Source organism: Lycium ferocissimum, chromosome 10 (assembly GCF_029784015.1).
Source record: "Lycium ferocissimum isolate CSIRO_LF1 chromosome 10, AGI_CSIRO_Lferr_CH_V1, whole genome shotgun sequence".
NCBI classification, from domain to species: domain Eukaryota; kingdom Viridiplantae; phylum Streptophyta; class Magnoliopsida; order Solanales; family Solanaceae; genus Lycium; species Lycium ferocissimum.
In genome coordinates this window covers 21141327-21154376 of record NC_081351.1, presented here as the reverse complement: position 1 = coordinate 21154376, position 13050 = coordinate 21141327, and the positions used below count along the sequence as shown (strand labels likewise).

Here is a 13050-nt window from a genome sequence, read left to right as displayed (position 1 = left end):
AAATTTTTTTTTTTTTTTTTTATTTAATTAACACCCCCAAACCCCATGAAAAAAAAATTGAACCCAAAAAAAAGGGATTCCGCGAATTCCCTGGAAACACTTAAATTAAGACGAAGAGGGATGAGTATACAAATAATATCTTAGATAGTTTCACTTTAGATATTTCCAACAAGGCATGTCAATGCACTTTTTCCCATATAAAACGGCGCCCCAAAAAAAGCAACTAACAAAAATATCTCACCTTCCTTCTCCTTCAACTCACCGAACCTTCTAGACCATTTCCACAATGTCCACGTCACCAACCGACGCCGCCGGAAAATTCGCCGATAACGGAGCCGCCGGAGAAATCGCCGGTACCGACGACGGAGTTCTAGAAACGCCGTTTCTCGACGGAGAACGTTCGAATCTACTACAGCGAATAGCGGAGGAAGGCGGCTATGCATACGCAACGATGACGTCACTGGCGGCGGCCGGAGATATAAGAGCGGCGGAGGCGGCGAAGGAAATGGCGTGGGAACAGTTACACTCAGGTCTGTTTTGAAAATAGATATCGGTCAAAAACACATCTAAATATATATATATATATTTTTTAAGTGAGTTTCTTGCCTGAACTATCAGTGCGCCAATTTCAAACTATACGAGTCGTTTGGTTAGGAAAAGTGAATAATTAATAGTTGAGCTGTGTTTTTATAAATAGTTAGTGATAATTCACGTCATAAACTCGCACAGTTACTTTAGGTGTGTTTTTGACCCTTAATGATAGGAAAAAAAAAAAAACACACTCGAAATGTCACTTTTTTGTCAATTTTCTACCTCAACTATCTGGTGTGCGAGTTTACTAGCTGAACTATTACTAACTATTTATAAAAACACACGTCAACTATCAGTTGGTCATTTTTTTCATTAAACGACTCAAGTAAAAAAAGTGAACATGTGTTTTTATGAATAGTCGAGGGTAGGAAACTCATGAAAAAGTGATAGTTCATGTGTGTTTTTGACCCTTAATGATAAAAAACACACTCGAAATGTCGCTTTTTGGTCAATGTCCTACCTCAACTATCTGGTGTGTCTGGTGTGTGAGTTTACTAGCTGAACTATTACTAACTATTTACTTCATCAAAAACTATTACTAACTATTTATAAAAACACAGGTCAACTATCAGTCTTTTTCTACCTAAACGACTCAAGTAGAAAAAGTGAACATGTGTTTTTATAAATAGTTGAGGTAGGAAACTCATGAAAAAGTGGTAGTTTAGGTGTGTTTTTTGACCCTTATTGATAAAAACACACTCGAAATGTCACTTTTTGGTCAATTTCCTGCCTCAAGTCAACTAGTGTGTGAGTTTACTAGCTGAACTATTACTAACTATTTATAATAACACATGTCAACTATTAGTTGTTTACTTTTTATACCTAAACGACTCAAGTAGAAAAAGTGAACATGTGTTTTTATGAATAGTCGAGGTAGGAAACTCATGAAAAAGTGATAGTTGAGGTGTGTGTTTTTATTAACTCAAAAAAGTAAATCAAAATTGTAGGAAATCAAAAGCTGGTTAGGATTTTGGTATTTTAATTCATGTCTCGTTAGGATTTATAGTCAAATTTATATAGGAATTGTTTTCTTGTTTTGAGGTAAGGTAAGTTTCGTGGAGATTGTGGTAGGGAAATTGTGCTCTATGTCTACTGGGAGAAAATATTTATGCCATGTAGCCCGCATTTTGAGTTTGTTACCAGTTTAGCCCATATTTGTGTATAAACACCTTTTATACAAGGTTGATACATTATGTCTAATGATTTCCCCAGGTATAATGTTGTATAATATTGTATATTGAGCTACGTGGCTTGAGAATTTCCCGTTGTATGTAGAAAGCATTCAAAGATATATGATATTCTAAATAAAATATTTTCCTTCAAGGTCCATGGCATTCGGTTGTGCCTGTATGGAGAGATGCGTATTCAATGGCATGTATACACTTAGCGAAACTTCATTATGCTGCTGGTGAGTTTACTCAGGCGATTAAAGCTTTAGATATGGGACTTATTATGGGAGGAATGATGCTTAGAGATGAATTGAACCTCGCGATTGAAGGCCTCGAAGAAAGCGAGGAGTGATCTTGGAGAAAAAGGTGAATCCGAGATTAAATTTGTTTCTCAAGAAATTAATGTGGCGGAGGTGAGGTTCGTCACTCGCAATCTACGTTTTGTTCTGTTGTTCAGCTCGCTATTAAGCTTTATTTGGAAAAGAAAACAAAAAAGGAAAAAAAATCTGATTTTGATAATCAACTTTACTCTTGTTTCGGTTTATGTGAATCTTTTTAGCGGTTACAAAGTTTAAGAAGAAAAGTACTGTAAGACTTTTGAAACTCACGGTATTGAACATGTCATATTAGACTAAAAAATTTAGAAAGTCGGGAGATCCTTTTTTTGTTCGAAACTCGTTGGATAATGGGCCTGTAGCTCTACCCTCATCCACTTAAATGTCAGGTTTTTGTACTGTGGCGGGGTTTGAACTTGTGATGTGCGTGGAACCCACATTTCTGGTGAGCTCTTACCACTAGACCAAAGCCGTAGGGGTGGAACAGAGGGAGAAATTATGACTATTTTAAGTCTTTTAGAATCTGTTGAACTTAAGAATGTTACAGTTTCAATCCATTTTTTTTTTTTTGTAAAGTGCATTGCATTGTGCTCTGTTCACTTAATATCTGTAAATCAGTGTCTATACATGCCTGCTTAGTTGTAAGGATATGAGGATCATTTCACTTGAATTTTTTTGGTGAAATTCTTGTATGACTTTTCTCTGTGTGTGTTTTCTTCTTTAGGGGAGATATGCCAATTGAGGAAATGATCGATTAGAATTGGAAGTTAGCTCATATTATCGCTGGTTTTAAATGTGCTTTCTTCATAGAGTTTCATGCTTTTTCTCATTTCCTTTTAATGAACTACTATAAATATTCTGCATTTCGTTTTTATTAATCTCCCTGTTCACTCTTCAGTCATTGTTAATCCCCCCTCTTCGCGTTTTGTGCTATGTGGTATAATATGAACAAATAATTGTGGAGCGGGATAGGAAATAATCAGATTCTTTCCTTGCTTAAACTTTGGAAAAGCATGATTAGGAACTTGGGGTTTGTTAATATACTTTCCGAGTCTTTTTTTTTGGTCAAGGAATCTACTTTCTGAATCTTACTAACGAGATTTTGTAAATCTAAATCTAGAAATGTTTTGTTGTCTCACATCCATTTTAGCAAATTGTAATGTAAAGCATCCATTTTTGCGATCCTGTTTGCATTTTGTAATTAATAGGTTTAGGTTATTCATGGAGTGCCCCAATGAAGAAGTAGGATCCTCTTCTTTCTTTTTGAGAATATAAGTAGGATCCTTTTTTGTTTTGAACATTAAGTAGGATCCTCGTTAAATCTTAGCTTATACCTTTTTTTGTCTAATCGGTTGGAAAACCTCTAAATCTTCAGTTATAGCATTTTAGTCTATTTGTTCCATTTTTTGTCGAATCGGTTGGAAAACCTCTAAACCTTCAGTTATAGCATTTTAGTCTATTTCTTCCAGCTGGCTGTTGAAATATTTGAATTCATTTTACGAATTTTATTAATTGATACATGTTTTCTAGGTGAGCTCATCAGTGAGTGCTTCTAACCTCTCAGATAGTTGAGGTGGTCTAGCATTTACTTTGAGTGCTAATAGTGTGTTTGAGATATGAGAAGTGTGATTGTTTATCTTTTGTACTGACTTTGCAGGTGCAGCAGTTGTTACCTTTTAAGTCACTGTCTTGTATGTTAGTAGGGAAAAGGTCAGCCTTATCATTGGAGGCATTCCTGAGAGACCATTATTTATCAGGATCCCCGGTGGTAATCAGAGATTCCATGGATCACTGGCCTGCCAAGAATAAGTGGAATGACATGAATTACCTTAGAAAGGTTGCTGGCTTCCGTACAGTCCCGTTGAGGTGATTACATTTACTCATATTATTATTTCAGGTCAACTGAACTCTGTATCTGTTGCATATTCAGACATTAAATTAATCAGCAGTTTCTAATCATATCAAGAAGATAAGTCCTTTTCTTAAGAAAATGATCAGGAACGTAAATCCTGATAATACTTTTTGTCCAAGTTAGAATATAGAAAGAGAATAGGAGATGGAATTAATTCACACATTGATTGCATTAGAGTTGACATTGCTTACAAGAGAACTTTTTAGATACGAAACATTTATCTTGTGAACGTGGAAAGCTAGCTACAATTTTGGACTGGGTTATCGTATTACGAAGACTAATCCCTGAGCTATTATATGTATACATCATGATTTATCGATAAACAGCAAAATTCAGCACTGGATCTTTGACTGGATTGGAAAGAAAAAGTTAAGCTTTCTTGTGAGTGTATGTATGTGCCAGAGACATATAAATTGTTTTTGATGACTTGGGTGGTGAGCGTATATATCTTGGGGTAGCTTCCAGCAAACGAGTTTGCCAGTCCGTCCTTAATTAGTTTCGTCAGTCATGATCCTTTTTACCAGTTTCACAAAAAAATTAGTTTTGTCAATCATTGGCAGCTGAAAGTGTCATGATGTGGGACACAAGAGACGAAGAAGAGTATCCTCATTTTTAAAAGGATGAAGCTTTGAAGCATGTTTCAGGTTTAGTTTTGTTATATTTTTTCGATTTACAAGTTGCTTCTGGTTTTCCTTAGGTTACTTGGTTAAGCTTAAGGAGTCAGAAGGTAATTTTGGTTATTAACATTCTCTCCAAATATAAGCTTGTTAAACTAAATGGTACAGAATAATTGTATGAGAGCAGTTCCTATTTTGCCTGTCAAAGAGGGGAAAGTTGGAATGCACAAAGAACGCCTTGAGAAACTGTCCAACTTTTTTTTTTTTTTTTTTGAAAGAAAAAACAAAACAACTCACACCCCCCCAAAAGGAAAAAAAAAAAAAAGGAAGAAGAAAAAACTGACTTGGACAGTTTCCTTATCTTCATTAGTCTTTGTGTACCTCAGGGTAGGGTGGACATTGGGAGAGACCTGCATATTCTACTTTTCACTCAAAACTTGATTTGGAATTAAACCATCTTTCAGGTCGGAAAGAACTATTTGTGCCCTGAATGGAAGCAAGAGCTGATCACGTTCTCTGAATTTCTTGAGAGAATCTGGTCCAATGACACTACCTCTGTGGAAACTACGTACTTAGCTCAGCATCAATTATTTGATCAGGCATAGTTTTTCCTCTATATTTATTTCTGTATATTTGTGTAAACACTTTTACCTTGAACTTATTGTTTTGAAATTAGTGGCTTAGCTATGTAGCTGAATGACAGATACAAGAGCTACGGCAAGATATCGTTATTCCTGATTATTGTTTTACTGGAGGTGGGGAGATCAGGTCGCTTAATGCTTGGTTTGGTCCAGCCGGGACTGTGACGCCTTTGCATCACGATCCTCACCATAATATACTTGCTCAGGTACAGCCATACAGCAGACACATTCTTACAATTAGCTAGACCTAAGCTTAATGTAAAGTTTAAATTAGGTTGAGCCATAGGTGATTGCTTATTGATTTTTCTTTTAAGGGAAATTTCTGTTATTGTCTGTACGTTGATATGTTCTCTATTATTACTTGTGATCTTCTTCATTTCACTTTACCAGGTTGTTGGCAAAAAGTATGTACGGCTTTACCCGGCATCACTATCCGATGAGCTTTACCCACATAGTGAAACCATGCTTACCAATTCCAGCCAGGTATATGATTCTGCATTATTTTTAATTGCAGTTCCACTAGAATTTATTTCAATGGTCTGTTATTCACTATTTTTACCTTTGGTAGTTGTTACTAACTCCATTCATGTTAGTCTCTTTATCTTACTCGGCATAGTATTTAAAAGAAGAGGTGAAAATGTTTAAGTTGTTTAATAGTTCGTTTTAATAATTGTGTAGTTTATATACTAATTCTTCTTAAAAGGCTGTGAATGTTATATAGAGATGGCACTTTATCAAGCATTTTACAATGTTACCACGCGGAAAGAGTGTCATTAACTGGGGAGCAGGGAGATGATCCAACCTATTGACTAATGTTCTCAGAGAGCAGGATAAAGAAAAAGTCCTTCCGAAAAATGGGTTACTTACTGAGTTTTATGAAATTAAATTTTCTTTTTAGGTTACTTACTTTTTTGAAACTGGTTTAGGTTAGTAACTAATTAAAATTCTGGGATGGCCTGAAAAGGGAAGTAGGACTACACTTTTAGGATAGAGTGAATATTATATATTTTTTGAGAAGAGAGTGAATACTAGAAAATAGGCAGAATAGACCGGGACCCCCCCAGGCTGACGACTTTTATTCAGTGCTCACCTAAACTTTGCATTGGCCTAATTACCCCCCTCAACTTGACAATATGATAGGCACGACCCCCTTGGACGCTGACAACCCATGGAAGTGTGACACTCCCGCTGCCACATTTTTTTTTGTCCTTGTGGCATTTTTTAAATCATCTTTTTCGAGCCAAATCTGTAAAACAAACCTGGAACAACAATAATTTGACTATAATTTTTATTTGGCTAAAGATAATGATATTCTAATCAAGTTATTTTTATATATTTGGCTAGAAAAAGAAGAAATACACATAAAAAAAGACTTACAAAAAATTTCTGATATCGTTTTGCACTTCCAATTTATGGTTGTTGCTTTCTTTAGATGGTTGATATATCCCGGAGCTTGTCGTCTTACACATTTGAAATCTTGTTTGAAGGTTGATCTAGACAACATTGATGAAACAGAGTTCCCAAAGATATTAGACCTGGAGTTTCAGGACTGCATTTTAGAGGAAGGTGAGATGCTTTACATCCCCCCTAAATGGTGGCACTACGTCCGCTCTCTCACGCCAAGCTTTTCGGTTAGCTTTTGGTGGAGTGGCGCCGAAAGTTAGATCGCTAGTCATTTTATATTAGGTGTCCCTACTTTTCTCGTCTCGTGTATACAAATAACTAGTTCAAGTGTTGAACTATTCAACCATCATTCTTCTGCAGATTGCAATGTGGACTTCACCATTAGTCCATTAGTAATGCATTAACTGTAGGAACTTATATTGGAAGAATAACTTCCTGCTTATGATTTGTATGTTCTTGACTCACCCACTTTTTGAAAGTAGAATCATTGTGGTTGTTTCAGTTCCAAGTAGCCTCGTCTTTGAGACTGATGATAAATTTTTCAAAAAGTGGCAATGTTGCTTTATTACTTGAGGGTTTGTCTGAGCATTATCAGAGGAATTTGGTAAAGGATCTACTACACACAAATAGTTATATTATTGCGTAAATAAGGTGAAAATGAAATTTTACTTAATTGGGATTGAGACTAGTTGTTATTGTAAGGTAAAAATGATATGGGAGAAGGTTCAAAATTGCTGGTTTGCGAAATGATTTACTTTTCCCCCTCCGTTTGAACTGGGCTCAACTGGACCCTTGCATGTAATACTCTTGAGTTAATATTGTCCTTCTGCACTAACTATTCTATTTGGGTCTAATTTTGAGTCCAATAAATCACAAAATGTGACTTGGCAATGTCTCGTTTTCCATGTCCTTTAATTAAGGGAAATTTACATGGTGTGGCAAACACTAGTAGGTAATTATATTTAGTAGCTATAGTTTAAATTAATTACATCCTATAGCCAAGAGTAATATGTTAAATACAATTAATAGCTACATATATATATTTAAAGTAGAATATTTTATTTTTATTATTTATAATTTTTTTATCTTGGATCATACATACGCTCTGTTTCGTCGAGTTCCTGCCACCAACCAACAACAACACACCACCACTGCTCCCTCTGTTCCTTTCTCCTTCTGCTCCCTTCGTTCCCTTCTCCTCGCCGCAAACCACAACAACCACAACAGCTCCCTCCATTCCCTTCTCCTCGCCACTGTCGAGTCCTGCTGTCTTTGTTGATGGCGGCTGCGGCTTTCTCTCCGTTATCGTCTCTCTCTCTCTCTCTTTCCCGTGGCGGAGTTGTTGGTGACGGTGACGATGACAATGACGGTCATCGTTGTTGTATCGTCGGAGTGAAGGTGACGATAAAGGATACATCGGCAGTTGTTGGTGAAAATGATGGTGACAACGGTGTTTTCGTAGATATGGTGGCGTTGGTGTCGAATTTGGACGAAACGATTAGATTTGGGTTTGATTTAGTGTATTTTGTATTATCGAATACACTTTATTCTCCAGATACCGACCGAAAAATATCTTTTGTATTTTTCGTATACGATCGAAAAATACATTGTATTTTTCAGATCTGACTTGAAAATACACTGTATTGTTGTATACATACAGTGTATACAGTGTTTTTCGAAGATCTTTTTGTATACAAATGAATACAATGAATTTTGAAGTGTATACAAATGAATACAGTGAATTTTATTTCTTGTATTCAGTATTTGAGTGTATTCGTTAATTTTTTTAGTGTAAAATTCAGTGTTTGGGGTGTATTTTGAAGGATATTTTTTTTTTTATATACAATCGATTTTAAATATAACAAAGTGAATACAAACAGAACGTAACTACAAACGAATACAATTCATCAATACATTTGACTAATACACCTCGAGTTTGAATACATCAAAAATCGATTTGAATCAAATAAATCAACTTGAATACAACGAAATTTCGATCAAATTAATTTTGAATACAATTTCTCGTAGCGTAATACATTCATCGTAATTACGAAATGTAATTAGTTAAAGTGTAGCAATGGCCTAACCCCCCCTCCTTTCCCGCAAATGTAATCATTTATGTAAATTGCCCTTTAATTAATGATGTTGATATCTGTTATTACCCGATCAGGAGAAGTCCAGAACTGGGGAGACGCCATTATAATCATTATCAGCATGACTTGATCACCAAGATATTATGATGCAATGGCTCACTAGTAGCTTATTTCACCGAACTTCAAAATTTTATTATTCAAAAAAAAAAAAAAAAAAAAAAGAATTCGTTGAGACAACTTTTCGAAAAAAGTATTTTTTGGAGAATAATACTCCCTCCGTTTCAATTTAAGTGTCTTAAATTTAGGAGTTTAAGAAATAAAGAGAGATTTTAAATTTTGTGATTCTAAATTAAAGATGTGTACAATGTACTAAAATGTCCTTTAAATTTTGTGGTTATAAACTTGTCATGTAGAATGTAGAAATTATCAACTTACTAAATAGAGAAAGAGACATTCTTTTTGAAACAGAATAAAGAGAAAAATAAGACACTTAAAATGAGACAGACGGAGTAGATTGTTTGATTAATTAATTTAAAATGTACTTTTATCAATATCATAGCAATAATTTATGCTTAGATGAAGTATCAAAAGTGCTTCTGAAGTTTATTTTTTTTAACTTTTGAAAAACATCTTCTACTATTGCTATCACTCAGATACACTTATTTTTCTCCCAATGTCACTAAATTCTAAGGTTTGATGGTCCAATGATGCATGAAAAGTCAAAAACCTCTATAAGAATTCAATTAATAATCCTACAACAATTAAAACTATGGCCAAATACATTAGCAGCCCTCTAAACAAACAAAAAATTTAAAATTTAGTAACAGTTGAACGGATTCAAATATCCAATCTAATTTCTATTCAAATAATCTTTGGACAGGTTATTTAACTCACTCATTTATTAACTAATTTATATTTATCCGTTCAAATTCAATCCAACCACCCATTTAATGCTCTTGTATAAAACTTTACCTTACAAGTAGACAAGAAATCATTCTCTTTTTCCTCCATTTACCATCTTCTACTTCTTTCCATGCTACAAAACATGAAAGAGAACAAAGATCACATAGTCCTTTTCCCTTTCATGGCACAAGGCCACATAATCCCTTTCTTAGCCTTAGCTTTCAAGATTATCCAAAAGGGTTATCAAATCACCTTCATAAACACACCATTAAACATCAAGAAACTCAAATCATCACTCCAAAAAAACCATTCAATTCAGTTTCTTGAAATACCTTTTAACAGTACTGAACATGGTCTTCCACCAGATACTGAAATAACTGATTCTTTACCTTACAATCTTGCTTTCAAAACTTGAAGTTTCTCCTTCACTTGAACCAAACTTTAGAAAAATTCTTAGTGATCTTGTTGATGTAAAGATTGGTTATTTCAAGATACCACCAATTTGTGTTATAGCAGATTTCTTTTTTGGATGGTCAGCTAAGGTAACTCATGAATTTGGTATTTTTCATACTATTTTTGTTGGTGCTGGTGGATTTGGATTAGCTTGTTATTACTCTATGTGGTTAAATTTACCTCATAGACATACAGATAAACTTGAGTTTATGTTGCCTGATTTTCAAGAAGCTGGAAAATTTCATGTTACACAATTGTCACCTAGTTTAGCTATAGCTGATGGAAATGACCCTTATTCAAATTTCCAGCTGAAAAATCTTCCAACTTGGGAAAATTCAGATGGGGTTCTTTTTAATACAGTTGAAGAGTTTGAAACAATGGCGTTGATGTATTTTAGAAGGAAATTATGTATACCAATTTGGGCAATAGGACCAATACTTTTTCAAGAAAATGACAGAGTAAGTACTCCTAGGAAAGAACCAGGACTTCCCTTAGAAAAATGTAAAGAATGGTTAGATAGAAAAGAAAAAGAATCAGTTCTTTACATATGTTTTGGTTCACAAAACACAATCTCAGCATCCCAAATGGTGCAATTAGCAAAAGCATTGGATGGTCTTGAAATAAATTTCATTTGGGTAGTTAGACCACCTTTAGGATTTGATGTAAATGCTGATTTTAAACCAGAAGAATGGTTACCAGAAGGGTTTATTCAAAAAAATCAAGAAAATGAACAAAGAGGACTAATAGTGTTAAATTGGGCTCCACAAGTTGAAATCTTGGTTCATGAATCAACAGGTGGATTTTTAAGTAATTGTGGTTGGAATTCAGTTCTTGAATCACTAATTAATGGGGTACCATTAATTGGATGGCCAATGGCAGCTGATCAGTTTTTTAATGCTAAGTTCTTGGAAGAAGAAGTTGGTGTTTGTGTGGAAATGGCTAGAGGGACAACATTTGATGTAAGTTATGGGGACATAATTGAAAAGATTGAGTTAGTTATGGGTACTGAAAGTGAAAAGGGGAAAAGATTAAGGGGTAAAGCTTGTGAAGTTAAAGAAATGATTAAAGATGCTGCTAGAGATGAGGATGATTACAAAGGGTCCTCTGTTAGAGCTATGGATGAATTTTTTAATTTGCTGATGAATGAAAGGACAGAGATTGGGTCATTATAATTGACCTCTTTTGTTAACAAAGAAAAAGAGAAATCTAGAAGAGAAGTACAACTATCTTTACTTTATATAAGTTTTTTGGATGTTTCAAGATTTTGTTTACTTTTGAAAAAGTAATGTCCATTATGATATAGGATGGAAAAGAAAATTTGTACAAAAAGTTAAGGTTGTGGATAAGAAGATGAATTGTAATTGGTTTTAAGAGTGAGTTGGAATGGTTGGGTTAAAATAATGCAAAGATACACTTGGTATGTCGTGATGTTGTCAGTATTGACTTATTCCATACGGTTTTCCTCAAAAACCCTTACACAATGAAGAGTATCACTACATCTTATACTATGTAATTTTTATTTCTTTCTCAACTACCAACATGCCAACAATTTATTCCTGAAACTAAGTTTCACATGACCCATCACCTCATGCTTATTTGGAGATTTAATTGTGTTTCACACACATCAATTGATATTTATGGCAACTGAAGCCCAATTGCTTCCTTTTTTGTATATGACTTTTTAAAGTTACGAGTAAATGTTGTAAACTATCCCGCGCAAAGGCAGTATGTCGGGTTTGACGCCATCACTTCCCCATTTTCATAATTGTCTCGCAGAGTACTAGTTGTTGGGCTAAACTATCCAAGATAATTTTGACATGGTGGGACATTGTTCGTTTCAAATCAAGTCCGGGCAGTTTTATTCAAATGACCTCACACTATTAAAAGTATCATCACCTCATATATTATTTTCTTTTTGTTACAACTATTAATATGAAACTTTGTTAGCATAGCCAATGAATATTGAGCTTGTAACAATATATTGAGTTCATTTTTAGGTTATAGGTTCACTATCGTAAACACAGCTTGCCCCTTTCTTAAAAAAATTTCATTTTTGTTGTCTATAAGTAGACATGTACTTCTATTGTTGGGCAAACTTTTTAAGTTACACCTCAATTCTAGTTAACCCTGCATGTACGAGCTTTCTTATATTGTTTGTCTCAAGCTTAAATAAAGGAGATTGTGATTTCCTTGAGGAGGTTCTATCACATGAAAATGCTCTTTAATGGAGTGTGATGATGTTTGTTTTCGCAAAATAATTAAATGCATAAAGGTAACATAAATTAGTCCAAAAACAGTCACCAAAACTTGAAGGCACATATGACTGTCAAATTATCTCTTCTTCCCAAATATTTTTCGCCAATGATCTAACGCCAACTGAAAAAAATAATAAAAAAAATCGCAAGACAGAATTTTGATGCAAAATTAAGCCTTAAGTCCTAACTTTTGGAGAATTTCAGCAGTAATTCTTTTTTTTTTCCTTTTTGCCTTAAAGCAGTAAGAAAAAATACCTTTAAAGCAAATTCTCGTCTTATAAGGTAGACTTTCGGCATGCCTTGCCTTGACCGAAATAGAATTCGAATCCAAAACCTCAAGATATTTTTGGCTACTTTTTAAGGCAAAGGCTTTTATTAAAGACTAGCAATTTGAGGGACAAAAATTAAAGACCAGCGCCTTTGAAGAACAATCCGTGCAAAAAAATGAATGGGGGATTGTAACACTAAGCCTAGATATATACGACTTGACTATTCTAACAATATCCATAACTGCCTTTCTAAGAGTAATACTAAAAACCATGTGTTATGTGAACTTATTAACTGATCGGAGTTTAAGAACGAATAAAAAGAGCCAAACTCGTAATCTATGTCATAACATTTATGTAGCTTATAAAACTTTGACATATAGTTTCAAAACATGTTATATGCATCTATAA

General features: G+C 34.4%; 1 protein-coding gene and 1 pseudogene across 1 annotated transcript; both read left to right on the top strand.

Moving 5' to 3' along the window:
• Nucleotides 1-189: 189 nt before the first annotated feature.
• Nucleotides 190-7166, top strand: LOC132034708 (lysine-specific demethylase JMJ30-like; annotated as a pseudogene).
• Nucleotides 7167-9792: 2626 nt separating this feature from the next.
• On the top strand, nucleotides 9793-11557 carry LOC132032778 (UDP-glycosyltransferase 92A1-like). Its single transcript, XM_059422485.1, is given in 3 exon segments — nucleotides 9793-10073; nucleotides 10075-11453; nucleotides 11491-11557. Coding segments are annotated over 2 exon segments (1494 nt in total). The 5' UTR covers nucleotides 9793-9795; the 3' UTR covers nucleotides 11291-11453; nucleotides 11491-11557.
• The last annotated feature ends 1493 nt before the right edge of the window (nucleotides 11558-13050 follow it).